Genomic DNA, 26124 nt, shown 5'->3' on the forward strand with positions numbered 1-26124 from the left:
TCAGTTATTGATAGAAGTAGACAAAATCAGTAGGGATACAGAAATCACCAGGGACAGAGAACATTATAAAACAATTTGACATAACTGATATTTATAAAATATTTCACATTAAATGCAGAACATAACTTGCTTTTAAGTACACATGGAAAATTCACTAGGACAGACCACATTTGGGGCCATAAAACAGGTCCTGGTAAATTTCAAAGGATCAAAATTATGGAGAGTATATTCTATGACCACAAGGGTATTAAGTTAGAAATCAGTAATAAAATATGCCAAAAACTCTCCACATAATACTTCTGAAATACCCATGGATCAAAGAAGAAATCACAAGAGAAATATTTTCTCATTCAAACTAAATGAAAAGAAAACATGACATTGAATCATATGTGGAATACATTTCAAGTATTTCTAAGATAGAAATTTAGAAAACTTTAATGACAATATTAAGAAAGATAGGTATTAAAATAAGGCTTCTGACTTAAGAATCCAGAGAAAAAAGCAAATGATACATAAAGTAAGTAAAAGAAGGGAAATTAAAAATAAAAGTAGAGATCAACATTAAAAAGAGAAATAGAAAAAAAATTAAATGCAAAGGCTGTTTCTTTAAAAATATTAATAAAATTAAAATCTTCAGCAAGACTTATTAAGGATAAAAGAAAATTACCAGTATCAGGAATATAATAGGAAGCATCAGTACAGATCTTAAAGAAATTAAAAGAATATAAAAGGGGTATTATGAGAAATTTTAAGCCAACAAATTTGACAACTTAGACGATATGAGCAAATACATTGAAAGGCAGACATTACTAAAACTGACTCAAGAAGAAGAAAAAATCCTGAATAGTCGTATAGCTACTAAAGAATTTGAGTTTGAAATTTAAAGCCTTACCCAAATGAAAACTACAGGCCCAGGAGGCTTCATTAATGAATTCTACCACGCATTTAAAAAGAAATAATACACACTTTATACAAATGTTTCCAAAAGTAAAAGGGAAACACAACTTATTTTAAGAGTTCATTGCTATGGTAACATGCAAATCAGATAAAGACAGTACAAGAAAAGAAGCTACAGAACAATATTCCTCATGAACACAGATGCAAAAATTCTTAATGATTAATAAATCAAATCCAGCCATATATATAAATGGGAAAATACATTTTGACAAGTAGTGTTGACCCCAGGAATATAAGGTTAGTTTAATATATACTGGAGGTCCCATCCAGTTAAGACAAAAAAAGAAAAAAGAAAAAAATACCCATCAGGAGAAGCAAAACTGTTCTTATTTGTAGGTGACATGATTTATGTACAAAGAAAACCCTAAGTGCTAAGAAATCAAAAATGATAACAAAAACAAACAGCTACTATAACTAATAAATGAGCTTAACACTGTTAAAGAATATAAGGTTAATACACACAAAAATATCAACTGTATTTCTATATACTTGAAAAGAATGTTGGAAAGTCAAGTTTTGAAATGTCATTTAATGTAACATCATAAATCCGAAAAAATTAGGAATAAATTTGAAAAAAAAAGTTCAAGACCTATCTGCTGAAAAGTATAAAATATCCATAAGTAAAGTTAAAAACCTAAATAAATGTATAGATATACCATGTTCATGGATTGGAATACTCAATATCAAGATGTCCATTCTTAAATGTGTACATTTAACAGCCTTATTAAAACACTAGTAGATTCTTTAAAAAAAAAAAAAAAACTGACAAGCTGATTCTAAGATGAATAAAGGAATCTAAGTGCTCTATGGATACAAAACAAGCAATAAATTTTTATTAAATTTGCATAGTAGAAATAAACGAATCATCTTGAGAAATTATAACCTTTATAAACTTATCTTCTGAGGCTTTTATGAAAAAGCTGGGCATTTAAACATAATTATTTCAGTGCACAAATATTTGGTTCTTTGCTTTTAGTTTTGTCCTCCTAAGAGTTATAGGTATTTATAATATACTATTGCATTAATCCTTATACAAGAAAATAATTTACTGGGTGATAATATTGATAATGTTTACTAAAAGAAAAACCAGGTTGCAATCTAGTGTTTGTAAACAGTCTATAACATGTATAGAGATCATACAATGTTTTATCTATAAAGTCCATAATTAGATTCTATTGTACTGTCATTAAAATATATATATATATACATACATATATATATATACACACACACACATAGAGAGAGAGAGACAGAGAGAGAGAGAGGCATCCTCTGATTTCTACTACTAGCACAGTTTACATCTTTCAATTGCACTATAGCAGCAGTTTGCAATGGATGGTTTAGGAACCATCCAAGATCCCTTATTAACAATACTGAGATATTACTTGCCTTTTTTCACACTCAAGTTCTCATAAATGTACAGTTCAGTTTTTCCACAGGTTACATGACGTGGAATATAACAACGGAATCAGAAGCAAACATGAAAATGCAGCTGTCTTCTTTAAAGACAGCATTGAAAGAGAATTACGAAAGTGAAAAACAATGCCATCATCAATATTTTTGTATTGGAAGTAGTTAAATGTCATTCATTTTTATGTTAATAATGTAATGGGTTTATAATTATTATTTTAAAGGAATTAACATTTTTAAATGCTCAGTTTCAACTTTTAATATGATAGATATTAATGCATATAACACACAGTGATTAAAGCTCTTTGAGTTCTCAAAAATGTTATGAATGTAAAGTGGTCCTGATACCAAAAAAATCTGAGAATCACTGCATATAGCAATAAATAATTTTTAACTGGTACCTGTAGAAGGAATAATCCTGATAACTAAAGCGAAAAACCAAAAAAAAATTTTAGAGGGGCTATCATATGTTAATACATTATTTTTCTCAGTGAGACATCTATTAAGCTTCTTTCTGGTTCTTTAATTAATAAAGTTCACCAATAAAGAAAAGACCTAAGGCCAACAAAACATCAGAAACACAGCGGATTTCCATACATAATGCTGTTTTTCTTCTTCCCATCATGATGTATCCCTAGTTGAACCAAAAACGAAAGCTATTTTCCAAAGTTCTTGTCTAACTTTTAAAGTATTGCCTACATATTAAACATATTAAACCCTGCCCCCTGCTCTCCCAAACTCTTCTTCCCCTACTTTATTGTTTGCACCATTGTGCTTATAACTTTCTAATATATTAAACAATTTACCTATGCATTACATTTATTTGCTGTCATTTCGCTCTCTACAATGTAAGCTAAATAAGAGGATTTTTTTTTGCTTCATTCATGATGTATCCTCAGTACTTTTAATAGTGCCCAAGACAAAACAGGCACAGAGTAAATATTTATTGAATAAATTAATGAATATTGTACCGAAGTAAAATATAAACTTCAGCATTTTATCAGGGAAGAACAAACGTCTGACCAAATTAATACTTGCAAATGGCAACAGACCCAGTGCTGTGTACACAGGAGAGATGCACAAGCTGAAGGAAAAGCTCTCAGGGAGAACAGCTTTCTCTTCTGCACCCAGAAATGAAGACAGATACAGAGATGAGAGACAGAAAATGAGAGGGATTTGGAAATAATCCAAAGTAGAGACAAGAGAAATGGGTTTTTCTTTCAAATCCTAGGATTCCACAAATACAAAGAAAAATAAGAGTACGAATGGCTAACACACCTCTTTTCTCCTGGTGTATTTCTTCCAGAAGCTGCTCTTGTCTTTCTATCTGTTCAAAGAGACACTGGAGCTCAGATTCCTTGTTTTCCGTCATGTTCCTCAGCTGTTGTCTGCACAGCATCAGCTGGTGCCGCAGATTTTTTTCTCGGTTTTCTCTCTCTTTCAGTTCCTCACAGAGCCATTGAAGTTTAGTCTAAAAAAATGACATTTATATTTCTCATTTTTTAAAAATCTAGAAAACAGTAACATTTCAAAACATGAGGGAAAAGTCATGCTAATCTGAACAAATATAAACAATAAAAAATTTAAGCAAAATAAACAAGTACCCTTACTGTTTTAATTTGATAATGATTTATATTAGTTAAAAGTTGGTATAGAAATTAAGCCATGATTTTCTTGGATGTTTATAAAATATTTGATATTCTCTACCATCTTTGGAAAGGCAATACTATGGAAAAGTTTGGCCTACTGAACTTGCAATCATAATACAATTTGCTCCCTAATGTGATATATAAAGCTGTCTAGTACATTTTTAAGCATTTTTAAAGTAAAAAGTACCCCAGAATAGAACACTACAGACTTGTCACAAAAGACAGTTTGAATTCAGATTCGTTCCTTCAAAAAAAGACATCAAAAAGAATGAAATCTTGCCATTTGCAACGACGTGGATGGAACTAAAAGGTATTATGCTAAGCAAAATAAGTCAGTCAGAGAAAGAGAAATACCATATGATTTCACTCATATGCGGAATTTAAGAAACAAAACAGATGAACATAAGGGAAGGGAAGGGAAAATAAAATAAGATGAAAATAGAGAGGGAGGCAAACCTTAAGAGATGGGGAATTCCAGGAAACAAACAGGATTGCTGGAGGGGAGGTGAGTGGGGGGGTGGGGGGTTACCTGGGAGATGTTAACTACATGGAATTTAAATGAAGAATTTTTAAATTAAAAAAATAATAATAAAATAAATTTTTTTAAAAAGATAAAATTCCTAGGTTTGGTTCCTAAAAATGCATATCCCCAAGGGTCCAGCTAATCATGTAGCGATATTATATATAGTATGAGTGAGATAAAGTCAGTTTTTGTCCACATTTAAAAGACTAGGAAATTTAATTGAAGCAACTCCCTTATTCATAGACTCTAACCTTACCATCTTTATTATTTAGATATTTAAATCAGGGATGAGGAAAAACAAATCTTCCACCTTCACTAAAACAGGATTTCAGACAGCTCTTAGGGCCTTTCCAAGTGAGGCTACCCTTCAAATTCTAGTTGATTTTAAATAATCTAAAACCGTCTTTATTTCCATAAGAAGCAAAATAAAGGAAGCAGTGGACCAAACAGGAAAACTAGATTAAGCTAAGGGATAATTTCCCTGAATAGCATTCATCAGTAAGCAGGAAAGTTCTAGGCCTCCAGAAATCTAGGAGGTTCTCAGGATATGCCACAGTATATTAAAACTGGCTGTGACAGTTCAGCCTATGATAAAATGGGACTGGGATATGGCCCCTAAACTGGGGGCTCCCCACATATATAAGTTTTCAAACACCTCCAGAACTGACCTCTGGTCAGAAGGTCTGTCTAGCAGACAGTATCTCTAGGACATAGAACAAATATCATCACTAGTCAAATTGTGAAAAAATTATGTACTAATATTGTAAGGTAAACAATGCATAGTATGTGAATGTGTTAAGTGAAGGGAAATCATGCTTGTAAAGGCAAAACCTAGATCACATTTATTATAAATGCTCATGAAAAACAAAGTGGGGACTGCACAGAAGTTCCATTTCCAGAATGAGGGCAGGAGGAGTTCTGCAAAGCTGCTCTTAAATGAAAATGTTAGGTAGAAGCTAGATATGAGCAGTGCAAGGAACACACCGTGTGTGACAAAAGCTCCACTCCACATTCCAGAAGGGTACTGCCAAGAAGACAGGGCTCCCTATCCCCAGTTCACAGTCAAGTTATATGGTATTGTGGCATAGTAAGAAAGACACTTGGTCTTTGTCCCTAATTCTTGGCACAGAGCTCCTAAAGTCCTTGGAACCTCCACAGTAAGAATGTCCTTTGTTATTCATAATAAGCTCTTGGATTAGAGTTCAAGCTACTGTGGTGGTTTAGGGTGGGGTCACTGGATAGCCTCAGGATGGGACTGGTGATGAGAGATTTGGAACTTTCAGCCCTACCCTTCAACCTCTAGGAAGTGGGGATACAGGGGGCCACTGGAGATTAAGTTCTATAAAAATTCTTGAAAATGAGACTTGATTAGCTTCCATGTCAGTGAACACATCACTGGAGTGCCGGGAGTGTGAAATACCCCCAAACTCTATGCAGACTCTTTGGGACCTTACCCTATATAACCTCTTCATCCGGCTGCTTATATTTCTATTCTTCATAAATAAACTGGTACTTGTAAGTAAAGTATTTCCCTTAGATCTAGGAGTCATTACAGCAAATTACTAAACCTGAGGAAAGAGCAATGGGAACCCCTCCCTAATTTGTAACCAGGTCAGATGGAAGTGTAGGTAACCTAGGGACCCATTACTTATGATTAGCATCTGAATTGGAGTCTGAGTCCTTAACCTGTGGTATCTGCTAACTCTGGGTAGTTCATGTCAGAACTGAATAAAATTGTAGGACACCCAGTTGGCATCTGCAGAGAACTGGAGAAATTACCTCATGTGGAAAACTCACACAGTTGGAGTAAGAAATGCTGTGAGTAGAAACAGAACATAATAGTAGGTATTATGGACTAGAAGAGCAGACCACTCGAATTATTCATTTTCACTGATCTGATTTGTGTAGGCTACAGTCCTGGCAAGTGTTGTGGAGATACTATGGATTCCCCCTGCCCCCAAACCCTTGCTGACAGGGTGGCCACTCTACCTCAGACACAGCAGCCTGAGAATACTGGGATCCAAAATGCCATTTCCACAGATATCTTATAAGAATTAGGGACAAAAGCCACGTGATCATATCAAAAGGTTCAGGAAGAGTGTATGATGAAATTCAACACCTATTCACAATAAAGTCATTCAACAAACTAGGAATAGAAGGGAACTTTCTCAACCTGATAAAACATATCCATGAACAACTCATAACTATTATCATACTTAATGGTTAAAGACTGAATGCTTTCTCCCTAAGCTCATAAACAAGAAAAGAATGTCTGCTCTCACTACTTCTAACATTGTATTAAGACGTCATGGCAGGGCAATTATATAGGAAAATATCAATATACATAAATTATTTGTATTTCTATACACTTGAATCACTTGAATGATCAACCCAAAAATAAAGTTAAAAAGATAATCATGTTCATAATAACATCAAAAGAACGCTTCATAACATACTTTTTAAAAGAAGTGTAAAACTTATACTCTGAAAACTGCGAAACGCTATTGAAAAAATTTAAAGAAGACTTAAATAAATGAGAAGACACTCCATATGTACATACATCACAAGACTTAATACCTTTAAGATAGAAACAGTCCCCAAACTGATCTACGGATTCAATGAAACTGCTATCATTTTGGAGAAATTGACAAGGTGATCTTAAATTTCATATGGATATTCGAGGGATCCAGAATAGGCAAAAACAGGTGTTGAAAAAGAAGAACAAAGCTGGAGGAGTCTTAACACTTAACTGATTTCGAAGCTGACTAGAAAGCTGTAATAATCAAGGCAGTGTGATACTGGCATTAGAATAGACATAGATCAATGAAATTAAATTGAGAGTCCAGAAATAAACCCATATATACATGGTCAATTGATTTTCAACAAGGCTTCCAAAACAATTTGATGAGGAAAGATTGCTCTTTTCAACCAACAGTTCTGGGACAACTGAATATCCACATACAAAAGAATGGAATTGGACCCATACTTCATACCATACACAAAAATAACTCAAAATGGATCAAAGACCTAAATTAAGAACTAAAAATAGCAGATTCCTAAAAGAAAGCACAGGGATAAGTCTTTGTAAACTTGGTTTGGCAATGATTTCTTAGATATGACAACAAAAGCACAAGCAACCAAAGAAAAAAAGCTGATAAATTGGACTTTACCAAAATTAAAAACATGTGCTTCAAATATCACATCAACACAGTGAAAAGACAACCCAATGAACAGGAGAAAATATCTGTAGATCATATATCTGAGAAAGAACTATTTAAGATACATAAAGAACTCAGTAATTAAAAAGACAAATAATGAAATGAGCAAGAGACATTTCTTCAAGGATACACAAATAGCCAATAATCACATAAAACGATGTTCAATATCATTAACCATCACAGAAATGCAAATCAAAACCACAATGAGATTCCATTTCACACCCAGCAGGATAGCTAGAATCAAAAAGACAACGGTAACAACTGCTGGTGTGTGTGTGGAGGAATTAGAATTCTTATTTAATGGTGGTAGGAGTGTACCATCATGGTGCAGCCACTTTGGAAAACAATCTGGCCATTCTTCAAAAGGTTAAATGCAGTTACCATATAACCCAGCAATTCTACTCTTTAAGTATATATTTAAGAGAAATGAAAATATGTTCATGAAAAAACTTCAACTCAAATGTTCATAGCAGCATTATTCATGAGATCCAAGAAATGGAAATAACCCAAAGGAACATCAACTGATAAATGGATGAATGAAAAGTGGTGAATCCATACAATGGACTACTATTTAGCAAGGAAGTACTAATACATGCTACAATACAGATGAACCTTGAAAACATTCTGCTGAATGAAAGAAGTCATTCATAAAGGACCACATATTATATGATTCAATTTGTAGGAAATGTCTAGAACTGGCAAATCTATAGAGATAGAAAGCAAATTACTTGTTAACCAGGGCTGGGGGGGTGGGGAATGAGTAGAATGGACAGATTTAGGAGGTGATGGCTAAAGGGTCCATGTTTTCTTTTTGGGGTGATAAAATGTTCTAAAATTCATTGTGGTTATGGCTTCACACTTCTGTGAATATACTAAAAACTAATGAATGGTACACTCTAAATAGGTAAATTGTATGGTATGTGAATTATATCTCAATTCAGCTGTTATTTAACAAAAAAAGAAAAAACAAACAAGAGATGAAATAAGAGGGGACAGGAAAACAAAGCTAAAATTAAACCTCCTTGCAGAGATGAGACCTGGCTTTAGTACCTGCTACATAATTTATAGGCTCCTGTCTTATCTGAATGTCACTGGGTAAATACAGGAAGTCTCCAACTTAAATTATGATTGCAAAAATTTAATGAGGACTGCTTCATTTCCCAATATCCACTCTGAAATACCCATGCAAATACAAAAAGATAAAAAGCTCCTTAGGACAGGAAACCAGGAAACACAGTCAACTCTTTGCCAGATAAAAGGAGCACATTCTACTACAACTTTTCTCTAAATAAGGTACTGAGGCAGAATATAGGGTCGACGGTGAGGGTGAGCGATATACCACCATCTCCATCTAATACAGTATGAGGGAGACACAAGAAAGTGAATTGGACTGTTCTTTAGAAAGCTTGCTCTTTATATAGAGTGAAGCCCATACTGGAGACTAGATAGAATTCAAGAGACTGTTACCAATATTCGAAACAAGAGAAAATGGTAAGGAATGGACCCGTGTGTGTGTGTGTGTGTGTGTGTGTGTGTGTGTGTGTGTGTGTGTGTGTATTTGAGATTTAAATGTTAGGGATAAAGGAGAGAAAGGAATCAGTATTGATGTTCAAGTTTCTAGCTTAAGAAACTGTGAAAGAGGAAACCTAGAAGCAAAGATTTAGGAGTTAAAACAGTTAAAAAGTTAACGGAAGATTGGAATAAACTGAGGTTGTTAGGATTAAGACAGAAGTGTGAATGACTGGATGGCTATATGGATCTAAAGCTCGAGAGATACGGACGAGAGATACAGACTGAAGAATCAACAGCATGGAGGACATTCAAGGCATAGGAACAAATAAAACAGCCCACGGAGTATCTATGGAGGAAGGAGGGGAGAGTTTCAAAGAGATGAACAGAAGAGAAGCCTAAAAATAAAGCTGAGAAGAAGAAATTGGAAAGGCATGAGGAAAATCTAAGAGTCTGGGGTGACAGAACCCCAAAGGAAGAAAATAAAAATACTACAAGAAGATGGATATGCTTAGTGTCAAAGACTGCCCAACAGGAAGGGGCTGGTAAAGTGGGCAATTAAAAAAATATACATCTATGTCAAAAACAACTGTAGCTCAGCCCACCAAACCAAAACAGGACTGAAAATATGAACACCGAACTCTTCATGATGATTATGCCTGCTAGGGAGAGAGGTACAATCAGGGAAATGAGGGTAGATACTCAATGCTCCACACCTATATTGTTAAAATCTTGAAAATGAGAATATGTTCAATGTACTCTGTAATAAAAATTATTCTAGACAACTTAATCAAAATTTTAGATACAAGTCAGTAGGAAAATGATTCTAAAACATTACTACGTAAGTCATGCATTAATTGATAGTAACTAGGAAAAATAAGGGAAGGTCTATGCTGTTGCTGCCGGCTTCTGTGTTAGAACAACAATCTGAATCTACAGATCGTACCTTCTGTTCACCTCATCAAAACTTACCAGTTACTCAAGAAAAATAAATAAACCAAAAAGCCCTAGTAATTATATCATTAGTGGCAAGATAAAAGGGAAAGTTTAGATATATAGTTTCTCGAAAAGATTTATTTTCAACCAAATCTTTTTGCTGCTTATTTGGCACCTTAAACACGTACACATATTTATTCTTGTATATTAAAGAATTTGACGTACTAAATCCTCAAGATTGTTTCCAAGAATTTTAAATTACTCTTCAATTTAAAGCACCTTGGGAATGGATGTGTGTTCACGTTTGTAGGTGAGCACACACACTACAACTAATACAGCACTCTGCACATAGCGAGGACAGGACACATGCAACTAAATGAAAAATTAGATGCTGTTAAGTTCTTGTAAAGAGGTAATAACCCATTTAGGACCTGAATACTACTGATCTGGATTATAAAAATACAATCATGAAGAAGGGCTGGAAGGAAGCCCCTTCTACGATCATGTCCATGGTTCTTCTCAGCTCCAAAAGTTTCCTATCGCATAAGAATGAAACCCTAATGTCATCAGATCTTCTGATATCTCAAAAGGAAAACAAATTCCATGCTGGAATTATGCAATTGAATTTTTTTTTAAATGTTCACTACCAATTTTATTTTTTAAAATCAATGTGGTCCAAACAAATTGAGTCCTTGGGGATCACCAGTTTCAATCACCCAGTTTAATCTGTTCTTGCCCAGTGATTTAAGTGCAAATTTAGAAAATAACTGCACATTTCCCTTTTGTCAAAGATTTCCTACTTACTCCATCCCAATCCTTGACCTGTGCTCAATACCATTGCTATTGGTTGATAATGGAGAAACAACAAATCCGTTTTGTCATAAAAATAGTCCTACTGGTTCTGACAAAAGCAAAAGGATAACACACACACACACACACACACACACACACACACACACACACACACACTGAAACAAAGCATTAATCAGGTTTGGTAATGTGTTATGGACTAATCGTGTCCCTCTCAGGTTTGTATGTTGAAGTCTTAATCCTCAGTGTGACTGTATTTGTAGCGCCTTTAGGGAGGCAGGCAATAAAAGTTAAAGGAGGTTACTACCACAGAGGGGCCCGAATCCTACAGAACTGGTATCCTTAGAAGAAGAGACACTGTCTCCTGACACTCCCAATTCTTCCAGTAATACTCTCAATCCCCCAAATGCTCCTCCCCCCAACATGAAAAGTGGCCATCTACAAGCCGGGAAGAGGCCTCACCAAAAACTGACCCTGGAACCTTGATCTTGGACATCTGGGCTCCGAAACTGTGAGAAAATATCTATTTTGTCTGTTGTTTAAGCCACTTCGTTTGTGATATTTTATTATGGCGGCCCGAGCAGACTAATATAACATGACCTATGGCTTCAGTTTATTCCTATAAAGCCTTTATTCCATCACCATACAAAATTTAAAAATAGGTTATAGTTAGATGCTTATTATGAATTGAATATGTAAGAATATATCATTAATCCTACAAAACAAAATATCAACTTATGGAAATTTAATCAACCAATAGTCAATTATGAGAATCAGTGTTTGTTAGAGAAACACCCAACATCTTTCATTAAGTGTGTTAGAGAAACAGCTTGGAACACAGTATAGGAATAACTTTACCAATTTCAAATAATTAGCTGACAAGGCTCTTAATCACAGTGCAAACACCATTCTATTAACCACTCACAAGAGCATCTTAAAGATTCCATAATAGGCTCATTTATTTCACTACATTAAGTATTGCTAAATTAACTAAGATAGAGAAAGAATTTCTTTTTTTTTAATTTTTTTAAAGATTTTATTTATTTAGTCGACAGAGATAGAGACAGCCAGCGAGAGAGGGAACACAAGCAGGGGGAGTGGGAGAGGAAGAAGCAGTCTCCCAGCGGAGGAGCCTGATGTGGGGCTCGATCCCATAACGCCGGGATCACGCCCTGAGCCAAAGGCAGACGCCCAACCGCTGTGCCACCCAGGCGCCCCAGAGAAAGAATTTCTAAATAAGGCAGTTTTTTACCTTCATAGTTGACAGCTTGCAATTAGGTGGGAATAAGTATCTAGTAAAACAATCAAAATGATCTTTTTAATCTGTAAGAATCCCCTAGTGAGGTTTAGTGTAATAATACACTAAAGTCACTAAGGAATGACTCAAAGCTAAAACCTAGGGAAACAGAAAATTTGAATAAAAAGATTATAGCTGATAGAGTTAGCAATTATATTAAGGCCCATAATTTTGCTGCTTTTAACTACTAGACTTCCTTTGTCAAAACTCAAGAAACAATTCTGAGAGGAAATGTTTATAGAAGAACCAAAGGTAAAGGAAGAGAATGGGAATTCCGAAGAACGTGGCAGGCCACCAAAACAAGAATTAAACTGGAAGTACAAAATTCAAACCCAAAGCAACCTCAAAATATAATTCTTTTGGTAATACTCTCCACTTTTCTACATAGTTATGAACACAATTCAAGAAGAAAGAAAAAATATCTCCAAAATAAGAGTACATATGTAAAAATACAAAATACTTTTCTTCAATTAAACTGAATGTGTTCCATGCACACAATCTAAAGTATCTTTCCAACAAATGAATCAAGATACCTGAGTTCTGTATCTCATTTTGAGGTCTACACTGGAAGGATAAAATATTAGACGTTTATTCACATCCTTCAACAAGAATTAAATACACTGGGTGTAATACTCCTCACACAATGACTGTTGTAAAAAATCTGTACCACTAAAAAGACAATATGCATAAATGTAAGGTTTATATTCAAATGTAGATTACACGACTAATAGAAAGAAACACTGGCACAGAATTCAGAGACCCAGTTTCTAAACTCTTCTCAGTAACTAATTAGCTTTAGGTCCTCAGGTAAATCTCACAATTCCCAGAGCCTTCTTCTCGAAGTTCAACTACATGATCTCCAAAGCTACTTCAGTTACAATATTCCAAAAATGGCAAGGAAAGGCAACACCTAGAACACATTTTACCAGTAAAAGTATGACTTTTTAGGATGACACTAAATGGAGCAATAAAGGAAAATCCCCAACTAATTTAGAAGTGTATTTCTTATCTATATCATCCTTAAAGTTTACGGCTCTGATCAAATGAAGCAATATTTGAGAGTTAATAAACTTACTGAAATCTAATCTGCTTGCTATTCTTTGGTGATATTCAAACTGAGGAAGTAACTTGAGTAGAAAAATGTAGTCTTCCTAATATAATTACTCTTTTTAAAAACATTTTTATTGAGCATTTAAGTAGGTATTGTGGTAAGTGCTCAAGAGGCAATGAGGAACAGGTTGCACACGGTCTTCCCTCATGAAGCTTGCAGACTAAAGAAAGAGGAGGAGAATAAATGAGATAAAGGCGAAGAAGGAAGAGATCTTTACAGCCAAAGAAGCATATAAATTTACCTTTTTGCATCTTGAGGAAATAATTAGTACTGGACTCCCCAAATTAAATGTGTTCTTCTGTAAACAACAGAGCACCCAGGATCCTGCCTTGTGCTAAAGAGCAGTTTAACCCCAGCTTTTCTTTCATTTGCTATCATAAAATGATACCTGAAGATCTGGGATCAACGGTGATACTCTCTAATATTGTTGTTCCATCCTGAGAGGGACTGCCTGCTCTAGATTTGAAATTTGTCCACATTTTCTGGGAATGTTTTTGCTACTTCTCGTTTCTTTCCATGATTTGAACCTAAACTCTGATCTCTGCCTCTGACCCTGCTTCTCCTTGGGGCTTTCTGTCCAAACAGGACTTTCTAGATTCAATCCCAGTGCCAGAAACTCTTTCAATACTTCTTCTAGCTTGCCTAACTAGGACTCTGTATGACCATCTATTCAGAAACCAAACTTTGAGAGAGTATCTTCTAGTTTGTCTTGAAAATCCTAGACATCTCCTTCTCTATCACTCCGTCTGACATTAAACATCTCTTGTATATTGTCACCATAACATTACGTCAGTCTGTCCCTTCCTCTGAATCTCTACAATTTCCTTAGTTTGTGGATTTTCGCCCCAGAGATGTTGGTCTCATCCAAAGACCTCTTAACTGGTCTCCCTGCCTTTGGTCTTCCCAGCTTTAATCTACCTTTCACATCACTATCAAAGTAATGCTTCTTATATGAATATGAGTAAGTCAGTATCCTGTTCAAATCTCCTTTGTGGTTCCCCCTAAATATAGAACTGAACTTAACCTTGGCATACAATGCTCTTCTTGGTGGACCTATCCTCTACCTCTTTCTAGAGCCTCATCCCTACCATTCTCTGCCTCACACTGTCATACTATAGTATTGCCCAATTACTTGGGGTCTCTTTGTATTTATCATGCTGTTTCTCTTCCGTACCATTCCTGCAATTGTTTACTCTTCACACATGGTCTTTCCTCTTTATCTGGCCAGCTTTAAGATTCATCTGAGGGATCAGACTCCATGACAGCTTCTGCACACCTGTAATTCAGCTCTTATAGATAATATTGAAATTATCTATATGCCAGCTTTTCTAGAGAAAAAAAATGTTCCTCGAGAGGAAGGATCATGCCAAATTCATTATTATGCCCAGAGCATGTAATATAGCATCTGGGACATAGAGCTACTCAGTAAATTCTCTGTTAAACTGAATAAATTTGCCTCTAAATGCCTTGTTGGGATTTATGATAAAAACAAATTCCTGATCTATGGGAACTGCTTGCCTGGTATTCCTTAATGACTATCTCAATCCTCTTCCTCCCTGAAATGTATCGTTCTTACAGTTTTTTGCTTATCTTATCTGTGAGCCTGACCCAACTCTTAGCTGGACTTCATATTTATATTATGCGACCAATGCCATAAAGCAACAGTGACACTATCCTCACCCAATCCTCTAGTTCTTCTGGGATTAACGCTAACAGAAGAAATTCATTTGGCAGATTTATGAAAACAATTACCAAATGCCCTGAGAGGTCCTTCTAATACTGCAAAATGTCAGCATGGACTAGCTGAATAGCAATTCTACTTTCCATATAGTTTTTGTCCTCTGATTTCAGATCTTATCTTCAATACTTATAGAGCTGTCCAGTCATAGTTCATGGGAATTACAGTATTGTAGCCCATCAATAACCTAAACCATCTTTCTAGTAAATAGATTCAATTCCTCCTTAGTCAGTTGGTCAGCATGGTATTGCTTATCATGACCCTTTTACACTGTAGAGGAACACTTGTCTCATGCAGTATTAAAACTCGTCTGATCAGAAGTTCAATCCCATTAAATGATAAGGGAAAACTGCTCACTAGCTCCCAAATTAAAGAGCTATGATTAAGAGTCATCTCTGGCTCTCATAATTTAACTGAACAACAGCAGTGAAAGCTTTCTGTTCAGAAATGATAAAGACTTTAACTTAAAAGAAAATTCCAAGTACATTGTTCTTGTTGTCACAATGGAGGAGTTGGGGAAAAAGAAAAAAGAGAAATGCTTTATTAATGCACAACAAAAGTTTCTAGCCCCAAATTTCTTAGACAGCAAAACATGTATTTCTAAATTTCCTATGCAGGTGGCATAAATACGAGTTTGCATTTGGTTTTATCAAAATGGTTAGGAATGAACAGCATTGCTGTACTTAATGTAGGAGGAAAATTTTACAAGGTTGGGTAAATTTCAATGGTCAGTCATAATGCTGTTAGTTTCTTATTAAGAATTTTTTTAAAAAAGAGGTTTCTTTAATGCACAGCTAACCTTCAAGGGTGAACCCTGTCTTTCCACCACCTCGCACCCGTGCCTTACTCACGAAGCTCAGGGCATTATCTGTGTTCACTCAGATATTCTCAATTTCTTGCCATTATTATACCTATATTTAGCCAACTGGAGAACTTCTGCATATTTTTTGTATGATCAGGTTTAAATACTGCATTTTTGCAGAAACCTTCTGTAACACGCTGGAAGCATCGTACCCCCCTAATCTCCTCTCACAGAGGTTATAGTCAGTTCTTCCTCCTTTTGTGTTTCCTTGTCAATGTTTGTGTATTTCTATAATAATATAACACACCTTAAGGATTTTAAAACATTTGTATACATTTCCATTTTCCTTATTAATTTCCATGGCTTGCTAACATTTATACCTCTCACGTTTATATGCAAAAGAAGTATGTAGTCAATAAATCTTGGCTGAATGAAAACTTTAGACAGTAATACACACAATGGTAAGAATATTAATCGTGAGTCTAACATGCAATCCATTTTCCCATTCTTTATATGGCACTGGAAATGTCACATAGCTTTTCTAAAATCTCATTTTTCTCATATTTTTTAAATTAGGATATGGGACAAACTTAGAAGTTCTTTCTTACAATAAAATCCTAAGTTGGCCCACAATTGTTCAGGTTTCTAGTACAGTTGGTTTTCTCATAGAATTTAAATGGGATGGAAGATCTTTTGCTTTAGCGTCTTAAAGCTGAAAAAAACTAGTTTAAGGAGGAATACAAGTGCTTAAGTGTCAATACCTTAAGATGTCAATATACAGACATCTACATCTTATATGGTCATGATTTTCTATATATTTTAATTAAGGAATTTCCAAGTTGATGTGATATATAAGAATAGGTGGTAATTATCCCATAGTGCAGAAGAATCTTCTTGCTAAAATTAGCAAATTGTTCGATTTTATTTAGATTTGCTTACCTGCCCTTTAAATTTAAATCATCAAGCGAAAGAACCATGAAGCAAGAAAGTTATCTTCAGAACGTAAAGTTTACCCTTCCCATTTTGCAACTGAAGAAACAAGATATCCAGAGAAATGAAGGGATTTGCTTGAGCCACATAGAGATTTGGCAGGCTTTGAGCTTACCTCTAGGAACTAGAATATATTAAGTATCTATTTGTAAATAAAGGTTGGTTATATCTGCCCTGACCTTTTACATACTTCCCAAGACATTGCCTATTTCAAGGAAAAGGCAGAAGAATTTGTCTGACAACAGTTTTAATATTTCAACAGTTTTACCTTCCTTTATTCTCTCATTCTGTAAACTATACTCCTATATAGTTAAGCTAATTTTTAAATGTTAAACTAAAGGAACATGGAGGCTTCCTAAATGCATGACAACGGTATCTTCCCCAAAACAGTTTCATATGTTCTGTTCTATAACAAAATGTACGGCTGTCCCAATAGAACACCTTGAAGTTCATAAGTATTATGGTAACTTTAGGATTTAAAGATAAATTACCTTGCTTTCTGCTAACCAGCGATGTGGGTCATAGTTAATATCAGGACTAGATGAAAAAACCTACAAAAAAAAAAAAAAAGGAAATAAGTCTATTAGAAGTAGAATTTTCTCTGAAATGAACTTACATAAGTGAAATTCTTCAGCATAACATCCAAAATTTTAGTTCCTAAATTTAAAGGTTTCAAAAGAAAAAAGTTCATATCAAGTACTCAACCAATTCCAAACCACCATTTATCTAATATGTCTATTTATGTACACATGTATGTATGTATGTATGCACTGACAGTAAATATTTAGCTCAAATACAGAGACATGAATCAACTCTCAAGTGTTATCATCGCTAGAATCTCTGAAGGCGGATTCCATGGAGTTCTGGCAAGCAGCCTCAATTAAACCTGTGTACTTCATTTCTGTTGGTTTCTTGGCCTCAGTCTTGTTCCACGTAATATATTTCACAGTGGGTTAGGTGTAATTACATGGAAACTTAATTCTTTGTCTCATTTATCCTTCTTTAATTTCATACTATGAGGGCCATTTTGTCTCATTAATGGTTGTATAGAACTGACAGAAACTAATCAACATGACTTTGTGCAAACATTGCTTTATATTTCACGATGGTAACAAAATCCTACAATAAATAGGTTGTCTATACCAGCTGCCTTGATTTCCTTCACATTTATAAAATCCCTTGCCATCTGGTTCTGTCTTATTACCAATAAAACAGTGCTCAAAGGCTGTCAATGACTTCATGATTGTAAACGCAAAATTTTTTCTCAGTTCCTACTTTCTTTGAAACAGGTGCTGTGATATTTTTACAGGTCTCCTCTCTAGAAATTTTCTGCTTAAAAATACCCCACCCTTTTGCAAGAGATGTCTATTTCTATTCTTAAATATTTCCATACTTTCTGATGTGTGTGCACATCACTCCCCTAAGGAGTATCATTAGGTAATTCATTTGGACACATGATGAATACATAATGATGCCGGCCATATGCCATAAACAAGAGTGCTGTATTCTCATATCCAACTTTTCTCTCCTCCACTTTCCTCATATTCAAACCTCACCCAACGCTCATGCCTCCCTGACTTCAGTGAAATCCTGCCTCTAGTTCATACTGTTTTCTTCCTCTTCGAACTCTGCTATTTGTAAGCATCCATTTGTCACTGATTCTCACTGATTATATGTTATTATTGTTCTTTTCCATTCATCTGTGTCATAGTTTCAATTAAAACTTCAGTGACCTAAGATGGAGTATTCAAGATTAAAGTCTAAAATAATTTGATAGGTATAAGCAATGTTCATATTTTGTGATTTTTTTCACAAATATATACATAGTTTAGTGTTTAAGAGAACAGCCTTGTCCACTTACAAGTGGTGTGACTTAATTTCTCTAAGCTGCAGATTATCATCTATAAAGTAGGGACACTGCTTCATAAGGCCAAATAAAATGAGGGTTAGCACAGTGCCTGGCACATAGAACAGTATTATTACTACTAACTGCATATAAAGATGTCATCATCAGGAAATAGACTTCAAGGTCTATTGTGACAAGAGCACTATAACAACAATTTGTCATGAAAAGTTAAAAGAAACAGAGGGGCCTGGGTGGCTCAGCCAGTCAGGCGTCTGCCTTTGGCTCAAGTCATGATCTCAGAGTCCTGGGATTGAGCCCCACGTCGGGCTCCCTGTTCAGCAGGGAGTCTGCTTCTCCCTCTGCCCCTCCCCTACCACTCACTCTCCCTATCTCTAAAGTAAATAAAATATTTTTAAAAAAGTTAAAAGAAAAGAGATATATAGATAAATATACAAATATATATGAATATATGACCAATAAAATGTACTACATAATAATGATAGCTAGCATGAGTTGAGTATTCACTAGTACAAGATATTTCACTGCATAATATGCACCTTAGATATTTTATTCTACTTTATCCTCAAAATAAGCCAACTTATAAATGGGACATGAATTCTTAGAGAGAAGAGAAATTGCATAACTTGTCCAATGACATACATTAGCAATTTGGAGAGATGTAATTTAAGCCTATATCTGTCTTGATCCAAAGCCTATTCTCTATATGCTCTACAAATGAGTGAATACTCAGACCAAGTGTTATGAGAAAAGCTCTTCAATTATCAAAGACTGGTCTGTGAATATGATGTAACTTTAATTCAGACACTCTCCTAATTGTTTTATAATAGTGGTGGCTTATTAAGTGTTTGTCCTTAAGTTTTCAAACTCTACATGCAGTTACTAAAGTGGCATAAGGAATAAATATGGTGGCTGGAGAAAGAAAAAGGTAATTAGAAATAATATCAATATTTCCAAAGACTTTTCTCAGGCTCATTTGTTACATATCTATTACCCAATTCATACTATAGCTGTCACTCTCTACATAAAATGGCTAAAAATTTCATCAGCAATATATCAAAATCAACAAATGACAAAGAATAATTGGAATTATTCCATTTTCTAAAACATTTTATAAGGACCACCATTCTCCCTTAGATCTCTGAACTATAAAGCATAGAATCAATTTTATTTTAACAACACCTTGGGTGGTTTATTTGAGGTGAGAGCAAATGTTATATTCTTTGGTAATTATTTTTTTCCCCAAGTTTACAGGAAGGTAACAACAGAGGTTCTAATAGAAAGAGACCCACAATGACAAAAAAACTCTAAACAAAACAACAACAACAAAGAACTTAATAGAATTTCCATTCTTTTAGATTTACTTTCCACCCATCACTTGGATTGAATCAGTCTTTCTCTAGGGGCAAAGGTGTAAAGACCCATTACCAAAATCACTCCATTCCTGAAAGCCTATTAAAAAATAGAGCGCTTTTTGGAATATGTTGGAAGGATAATTTGTGCCTCAAAAAGAAATAAAATATTTAAGCAATCTGCTATCTACCCACTATGTTTTAGACTGTAATTGCCCATAACAATGTTTACGTATCTTATAGCATGATCCAAATGATACCATTTCTCCGTCTCTATCTGATTCAAAATAAGCCATCCTGACACAAATACTTAAATATAGAATAAATATTTCATTGTTAATATGTGCTTCTTTTAGATGAAATTGGGATCTTAAGGCCACACATCCTTTAAATATGGGTAACCATGACAAGTCTTAAGTAAAAAAAAGCAGCAGCAGGCAGGAAATAGAATAAACCATCATTATAAAAGGTCCTATAACAAAACTGAAAGAGTTTTTCCTCTAAAGCCAATTACTTCTCATATTTGGCTCAAAGTCCTCTCAAAATGACATCTGAGCCTTTTTAAAAATGTAGAAAGGAATACATATTGTAAAAATTCCATCAACTCCACCAAATTCTATCCGTTGAAATATTACTGTTAAAGATGAATCCTAAGATACCTTCCACTGCAAGAGTAGAAATATAGTTCTATTTTCTTTAAAACAACACATAAGAAAAAAAAAAAAAGAAGGAAAAGGATAAGAAGGAAGAGCAGAAAAAAGAGGAGAAAGCAGAAAAAAGAGGAGAAAGCACAAAAAACAAAAAGAGAAGATCATTTTATATGAGGAAAAAGATAAATGACAAAATAAAAAGAAGAAACACCTGGAAAGTATTAAAAACTAAGAAGCTCTTGGGCATGACACTATAATTTGAGTCCTGCCATCTCATCACATGAAATAAATACAGGGTAAATGATGGCTAAATGCTAAGTGTTATGGTCCCACTGTATCGAAGCAACGCAACACAACACAGCAGTACTATGACCTAGACTGAAGGAGGTGTTCGCCTTCAAGGAATTAAAAACATTCATGATCAATTCCTATTTTTATTTATCATTTCATTAGAACTATAAATTGAAGAGCAATATTCTATTTTAAGATAGAAAAATTCGAGAGATGCCTGAGTGGCTCAGTTGGTTAAGTGGCTGTCCTCGGCTCAGGTCATGTTGGGATGGAGTCCCGCATTGGGCTCCTTGCTCAGCAGGGAGCCTGCTTCTCCCTTTGCCTGCTCTGCCTGCCACTCCCCCTGCTTGTGCTTGCGCGCTCTCTCAATCTCTCTCTCTCTGACAAATAAAAAAAATCTTTAAAAAGTTAAAAAAAAAAAAAAAAGAAAAACTCGAGTATAATTTGTCTAAACAGGGAAGGCAAATAGCATAGGGGTCATGTGTTTAAGTTCCAGGGTTAGACTCCCAAGGTCTAAAAGTCCTGGTTCTAGCATTTAACTAGATACACGGCCAGGGGCAAATTACTTAACCTCCCCAAGCCAGGCTTTCTCTTGTCTAAAATGAATTTAATCAGAGCACCTAAAGGACAGGGTAGTGTTAGGGGTTACGGGAGAGAACCCTATACCGTAGCTACCACGGTACCTGTAATACAACTAGTACTCAGTAGATGTTAGCCATTAATACACTAACAACAACAAAAAATGGCCTGTGATAACAAAAACCCAGGCCTCTTGACTCCAAGGATATTTTTTTCATCAGAACTGCTGCTCTCTCACATAAGACATTTTCTTTTACAGAGTGAGATAGAGGCAATTCAATGAATTAACAGTACACTTTTTCTCCGAGTGCAATAGATACAGTATCGCCTTCTAAAGAGTCCAAGATGTTATTTTGTTTCATAAAACTTTCCAGAATAAAAATGTGACTACCATGTAACTATGCATTAAAATCTTATTATAATTATATATTAGGAAACTAACTGAAAGGCACAATAACTGAAAGGCACAATAAGAACTCATAATTACTTTCAATTTCTCTATCGAGTCTCTGGAGAAGGTTTTACAAGCTGCATCAATTTCCTTTCCTATGACACCAAGAATGGATTCCTGTTCAGTCTCCAGGCAAAGAAGTTGATCCTTAAGCTGCAATCTGGCCTCTTCCATCCTCCTTAAGTGCTCTTCTTCATTGCTTATATGCTTTTCCTAGAACATCGATAAGAAAAACAGAAGTTAATTATTAAGTAAATGCAAGAAACACTTATAATATCTGTACAGCCAACACAAAGGAGTGTAGTAGAAAACAGATCTGACTCGGTCAGGCTTCTCACTTCACTAAAATGAAACAGTTTTGCCTACTCATCAACTGAGGTCAAGTTACAGAGAATTCAGAAAAAGGGCACTGAGTGAGTGGATACTTGGCGAAGAAAATTAAAGTAATTCTGTAACCAAAAGAAAATGAAGTTTAAAAAAAATCCTTTACATTTTAATAACATAATGCCATTAATGTACTGGAGAGTAAAAGCTGATGCCATGAGCAGACTTTGAGCTTTCAATAAATATTAGTGAAACACTAGAAAAAGTAAAATATAAAATAAGATGTTAGTTTCTTCATTTCAGAAAAAAATACCTATTACTACTTTATCTCATCAAAACAGTTTGTTTTTTTAAGGATTTTATTTATTTGACAGAGAGAGACAGCCAGTGAGAGAGGGAACACAAGCAGGGGGAGTGGGAGAGGAAGAAGCAGGCTCCTAGTGGAGGAGCCTGATGTGGGGCTCGATCCCAGAGCACCAGGATCACGCCCTGAGCCGAAGGCAGACGCCTAACGACTGCGCCACCCAGGTGCCCCAAAACACAGTTTTTAAAATGTCTAAGTTTTCAAATGCAGTCATACTGCATAAACGCTTTGAGTCATGTAAATTTGATAAAAGCAAGATGGAGGTACTTCTCAAGTAAGCAAATATATTTAATGAAAAGAGGTTTCTTTTTTTTTTTTTAAGATTTTATTTATTTATTCGACAGAGAGAGAGACAGAGAGAGAGGGAACACAAGCAGGGGGAGTGGGAGAGGAAGAAGCAGGGTCCCAGCGGAGCAGAGAGCCTGATGCGGGGCTTGATCCCAGGACCCTGGGATCACGCCCTGAGCTGAAGGCAGACCCTTAATGACTGAGCCACCGAGGCGCCCCAGAAAAGAGGTTTCTAAGAATCCTTTAAGAGACTACAAAGACTTGGGAGCCCCCCTCTAGGCAAAGTAAGTCTCAATCATGATTGCACAATTTTATTACTAGAGAAATTCTAGTGGTGTAGCAAAGACCTGAAAGAAAGTAACAGAACCACTAGAATTTTAAGTATAAACAATGGCCCCAAAAGTCATGGTGGCTGGCTACCTTTGCTTTCACTCATTACACAGTAACCTGATCATTCTTTACCTACCCTAGTAACACAAGCAGGAAGATTATATGGTCAAAAACCCCAGCTTGAAATTAAAATAACAAAGAGATCCATCCGCTCAAGGAAAGCTAATCATGAAAGGAAAGACAACATTTTAGCAGAATCATATTTCCTTTCAACTCAAATTACTTTTAAAAAAAATGAATGAAACACCCTCTGCCCAAAAGACAGTCCTTTCACAAACTGTCTTCTACCCTTCCCTCCAGCTTCACACCTCCCTCCTTCCCACTCTCTCATATGTCAACTACTTGCAGCTTCTCAAATATGCCTTCATATGTCTCTCCAACCACATCTAATGTGTACAACACTGCCTGAAGCTGCACGATTTGAAAATGGGGCTGGTAGCTAAGACACAGCATTTATCCTGATGACTACATCCTCCCGGTCTGTACCTCAGCTTTGTAACCTTAGGAACTGGATCTTCTTTTCCTTTTGGTACCCTGAGTGGAGTCATCTTTAAGCCCACAAGAGACTAATGGACAAATTAGAATGCCACTCAATTAACTACATCAGTTTACAATGAGAGCCATAACTGCCATATGGATCAGAATGTTCGTGTCAGCATAACCAGTACATTTTCTCCCTGCAGGCCAATCTGGATGGGAAGGCAAATTATAATCAGAATGTTGCTTAATGAATAGGAAACTGGAGCGAGGGGAGTTTGTTTTATGAAACAATTTATGAACGGCATCACGCTAATGGCAGCCTGGCGTGTCCATCGACACATCAGGGATTTACAAACCACAATAAGTGTTCCATTCTCCTGGGCAGTGTTTGGATGGAAACTGAAGTACATCTCCCTATCTTTCTTCTTTGTTCACATTCAGTTTCTGCCCAAACACTCCCTCCCGATTGATAAGGCATCTCTTTAGAGATATTGATATCTTGAAAGTCTTGCTCTCATCTAGGAGCCTTTCTGAAAAATTAACATCGTGGCTCTGAACAACATTTGATGATTTTAAAGCTTACTTACTAGAAAGCAACCCTCCTGTCAAGTCCCTAGGTGAGGATACTCACTCCTGTACTGTTGGCTACGTAAGTACCACCTATACTTCCTGTCCTTCAAATTTTATCCTTCAAGACTTAGTCTCCTTTCTTCACTGATTTCCCAAAGCAGAATGTTCCCAGAGCATATTATGTACATCACAGTTTAAAAAAAAAATTTATCAAGCTGTAATATAATTGTTTTTGCACCAGCCTCCCTCAATAAACTGCTAATTTCAGGAGACTGCAAAACATGCTTATAGTCATCTTTAAACTCCCCAACTTTGTTGAATAGTGATTTAAAATTTTTCAAAGACTCAAACACTGGAGAGATCATTTCATCAATGACCATGCAGACCTATATACACCCAGAAGCTATTGAGGTGTGCTTGGAGGTTTCTTCTATGCATACATAGAGCTCCAGACTGCAGCTGTATTCTCACTGGTGTGATATTATTAAAGAAAATACTCAGTTGGGATTACTGAAGTATTTAGAGGACAACTGTTGATATTCTAAACCCAGATAATTCACAATGATGTTCTAACTGTTCTTTCTTTTCTCATTTCCCTCAGAGCCAGCTTTCTTCTATCCACTATCACTTTTTAAGAATACAAAACTAGGGGCGCCTGGGTGGCTCAGTCGTTAAGCATCTGCCTTCGGCTCAGGGCTTGATCCCGGAGTCCTGGAATCGAGCCTCACATCAGGCTCCTCTGCTGGGAGCCTGCTTCTTCCTCTCCCACTCCCCCTGCTTATGTTCCCTCTCTCGCTGGCTGTCTCTCTCTCTCTGTTAAATAAATAAATAAAATCTTTTAAAAAAATTAAGAATACAAAACTAATTCTGTATTTTGATATTCCTAAAAATGTTGATACTGTCAGAAAAGGCTCTATAAATTCAATCTCTTTAGCAAAGACTGAAAACTTCATTATTCACTCTGCTATATTCTATGAGATAGGCCACAAGCCATGTCTAACCAACCTCCCTTTGAAGTAAAGCTCACAGAACTATGAACTCACATGGACCTCTGCGATCAATAGGTCCAACTACCATGTTTCAGAAACAGCTCTATACATGGAACAAGCACAGCTAATTCTGAGGGAGAAGTGGGAAACTGGCTGACATTAATCCAATCATCCTGTCTGATTTGAGGGTATATGGATTAATAAGGGGAGATGAAAATATTTAGGCACTATGATGACTATTCCCTGGTTCTCTAGTGAATTCAGAAGAAGTAATTCTACAACAAGATTAATCAAAAGCCATCATATTTCTATAGAACTAGAGGTAACTCAAGGCACTTTAGAGACTATTTAGAAATGTGGAAAAGTGGTTTGTAGCACAATGGTTAGGGTGTTGGACTTCTGGAAATATGGAAGTCCATATTCAATGGACTTGAAGTCCATTGAATGAAGTCCAACTTCAATGTTTCAGCATGAATGGACACAAATGTCTGGGTCTTGGGAACATAAAAGGAGCTTCTCTGTGCAGGAGAGGATGGGGTTAAAGAGATAGATACAGATGAAGCTGACTATAGCAGTCTACAT

General features: G+C 35.6%; 1 protein-coding gene across 4 annotated transcripts in view; it reads right to left on the bottom strand.

The window, feature by feature from the left end:
* CEP128 (centrosomal protein 128) overlaps nucleotides 1–26124 on the bottom strand; it is a 375253-nt gene that overhangs the window by 205235 nt on the left and 143894 nt on the right. For all 4 annotated transcript variants that reach the window (XM_045807714.2, XM_045807712.2, XM_087856159.1 and 1 more), the window contains 3 exons: nucleotides 22174–22350; nucleotides 17442–17501; nucleotides 3646–3838 (listed from right to left, as the gene is read on the bottom strand). In XM_045807714.2, the coding sequence (XP_045663670.2) occupies nucleotides 3646–3838; nucleotides 17442–17501; nucleotides 22174–22350 (430 nt within the window). The remainder of the gene's footprint in view (nucleotides 1–3645; nucleotides 3839–17441; nucleotides 17502–22173; nucleotides 22351–26124) is intronic.

This window comes from Ursus americanus, chromosome 26, assembly GCF_024610735.1.
Source record: "Ursus americanus isolate L20-20 chromosome 26, mUrsAme1.1.p, whole genome shotgun sequence".
NCBI lineage: Eukaryota > Metazoa > Chordata > Mammalia > Carnivora > Ursidae > Ursus > Ursus americanus.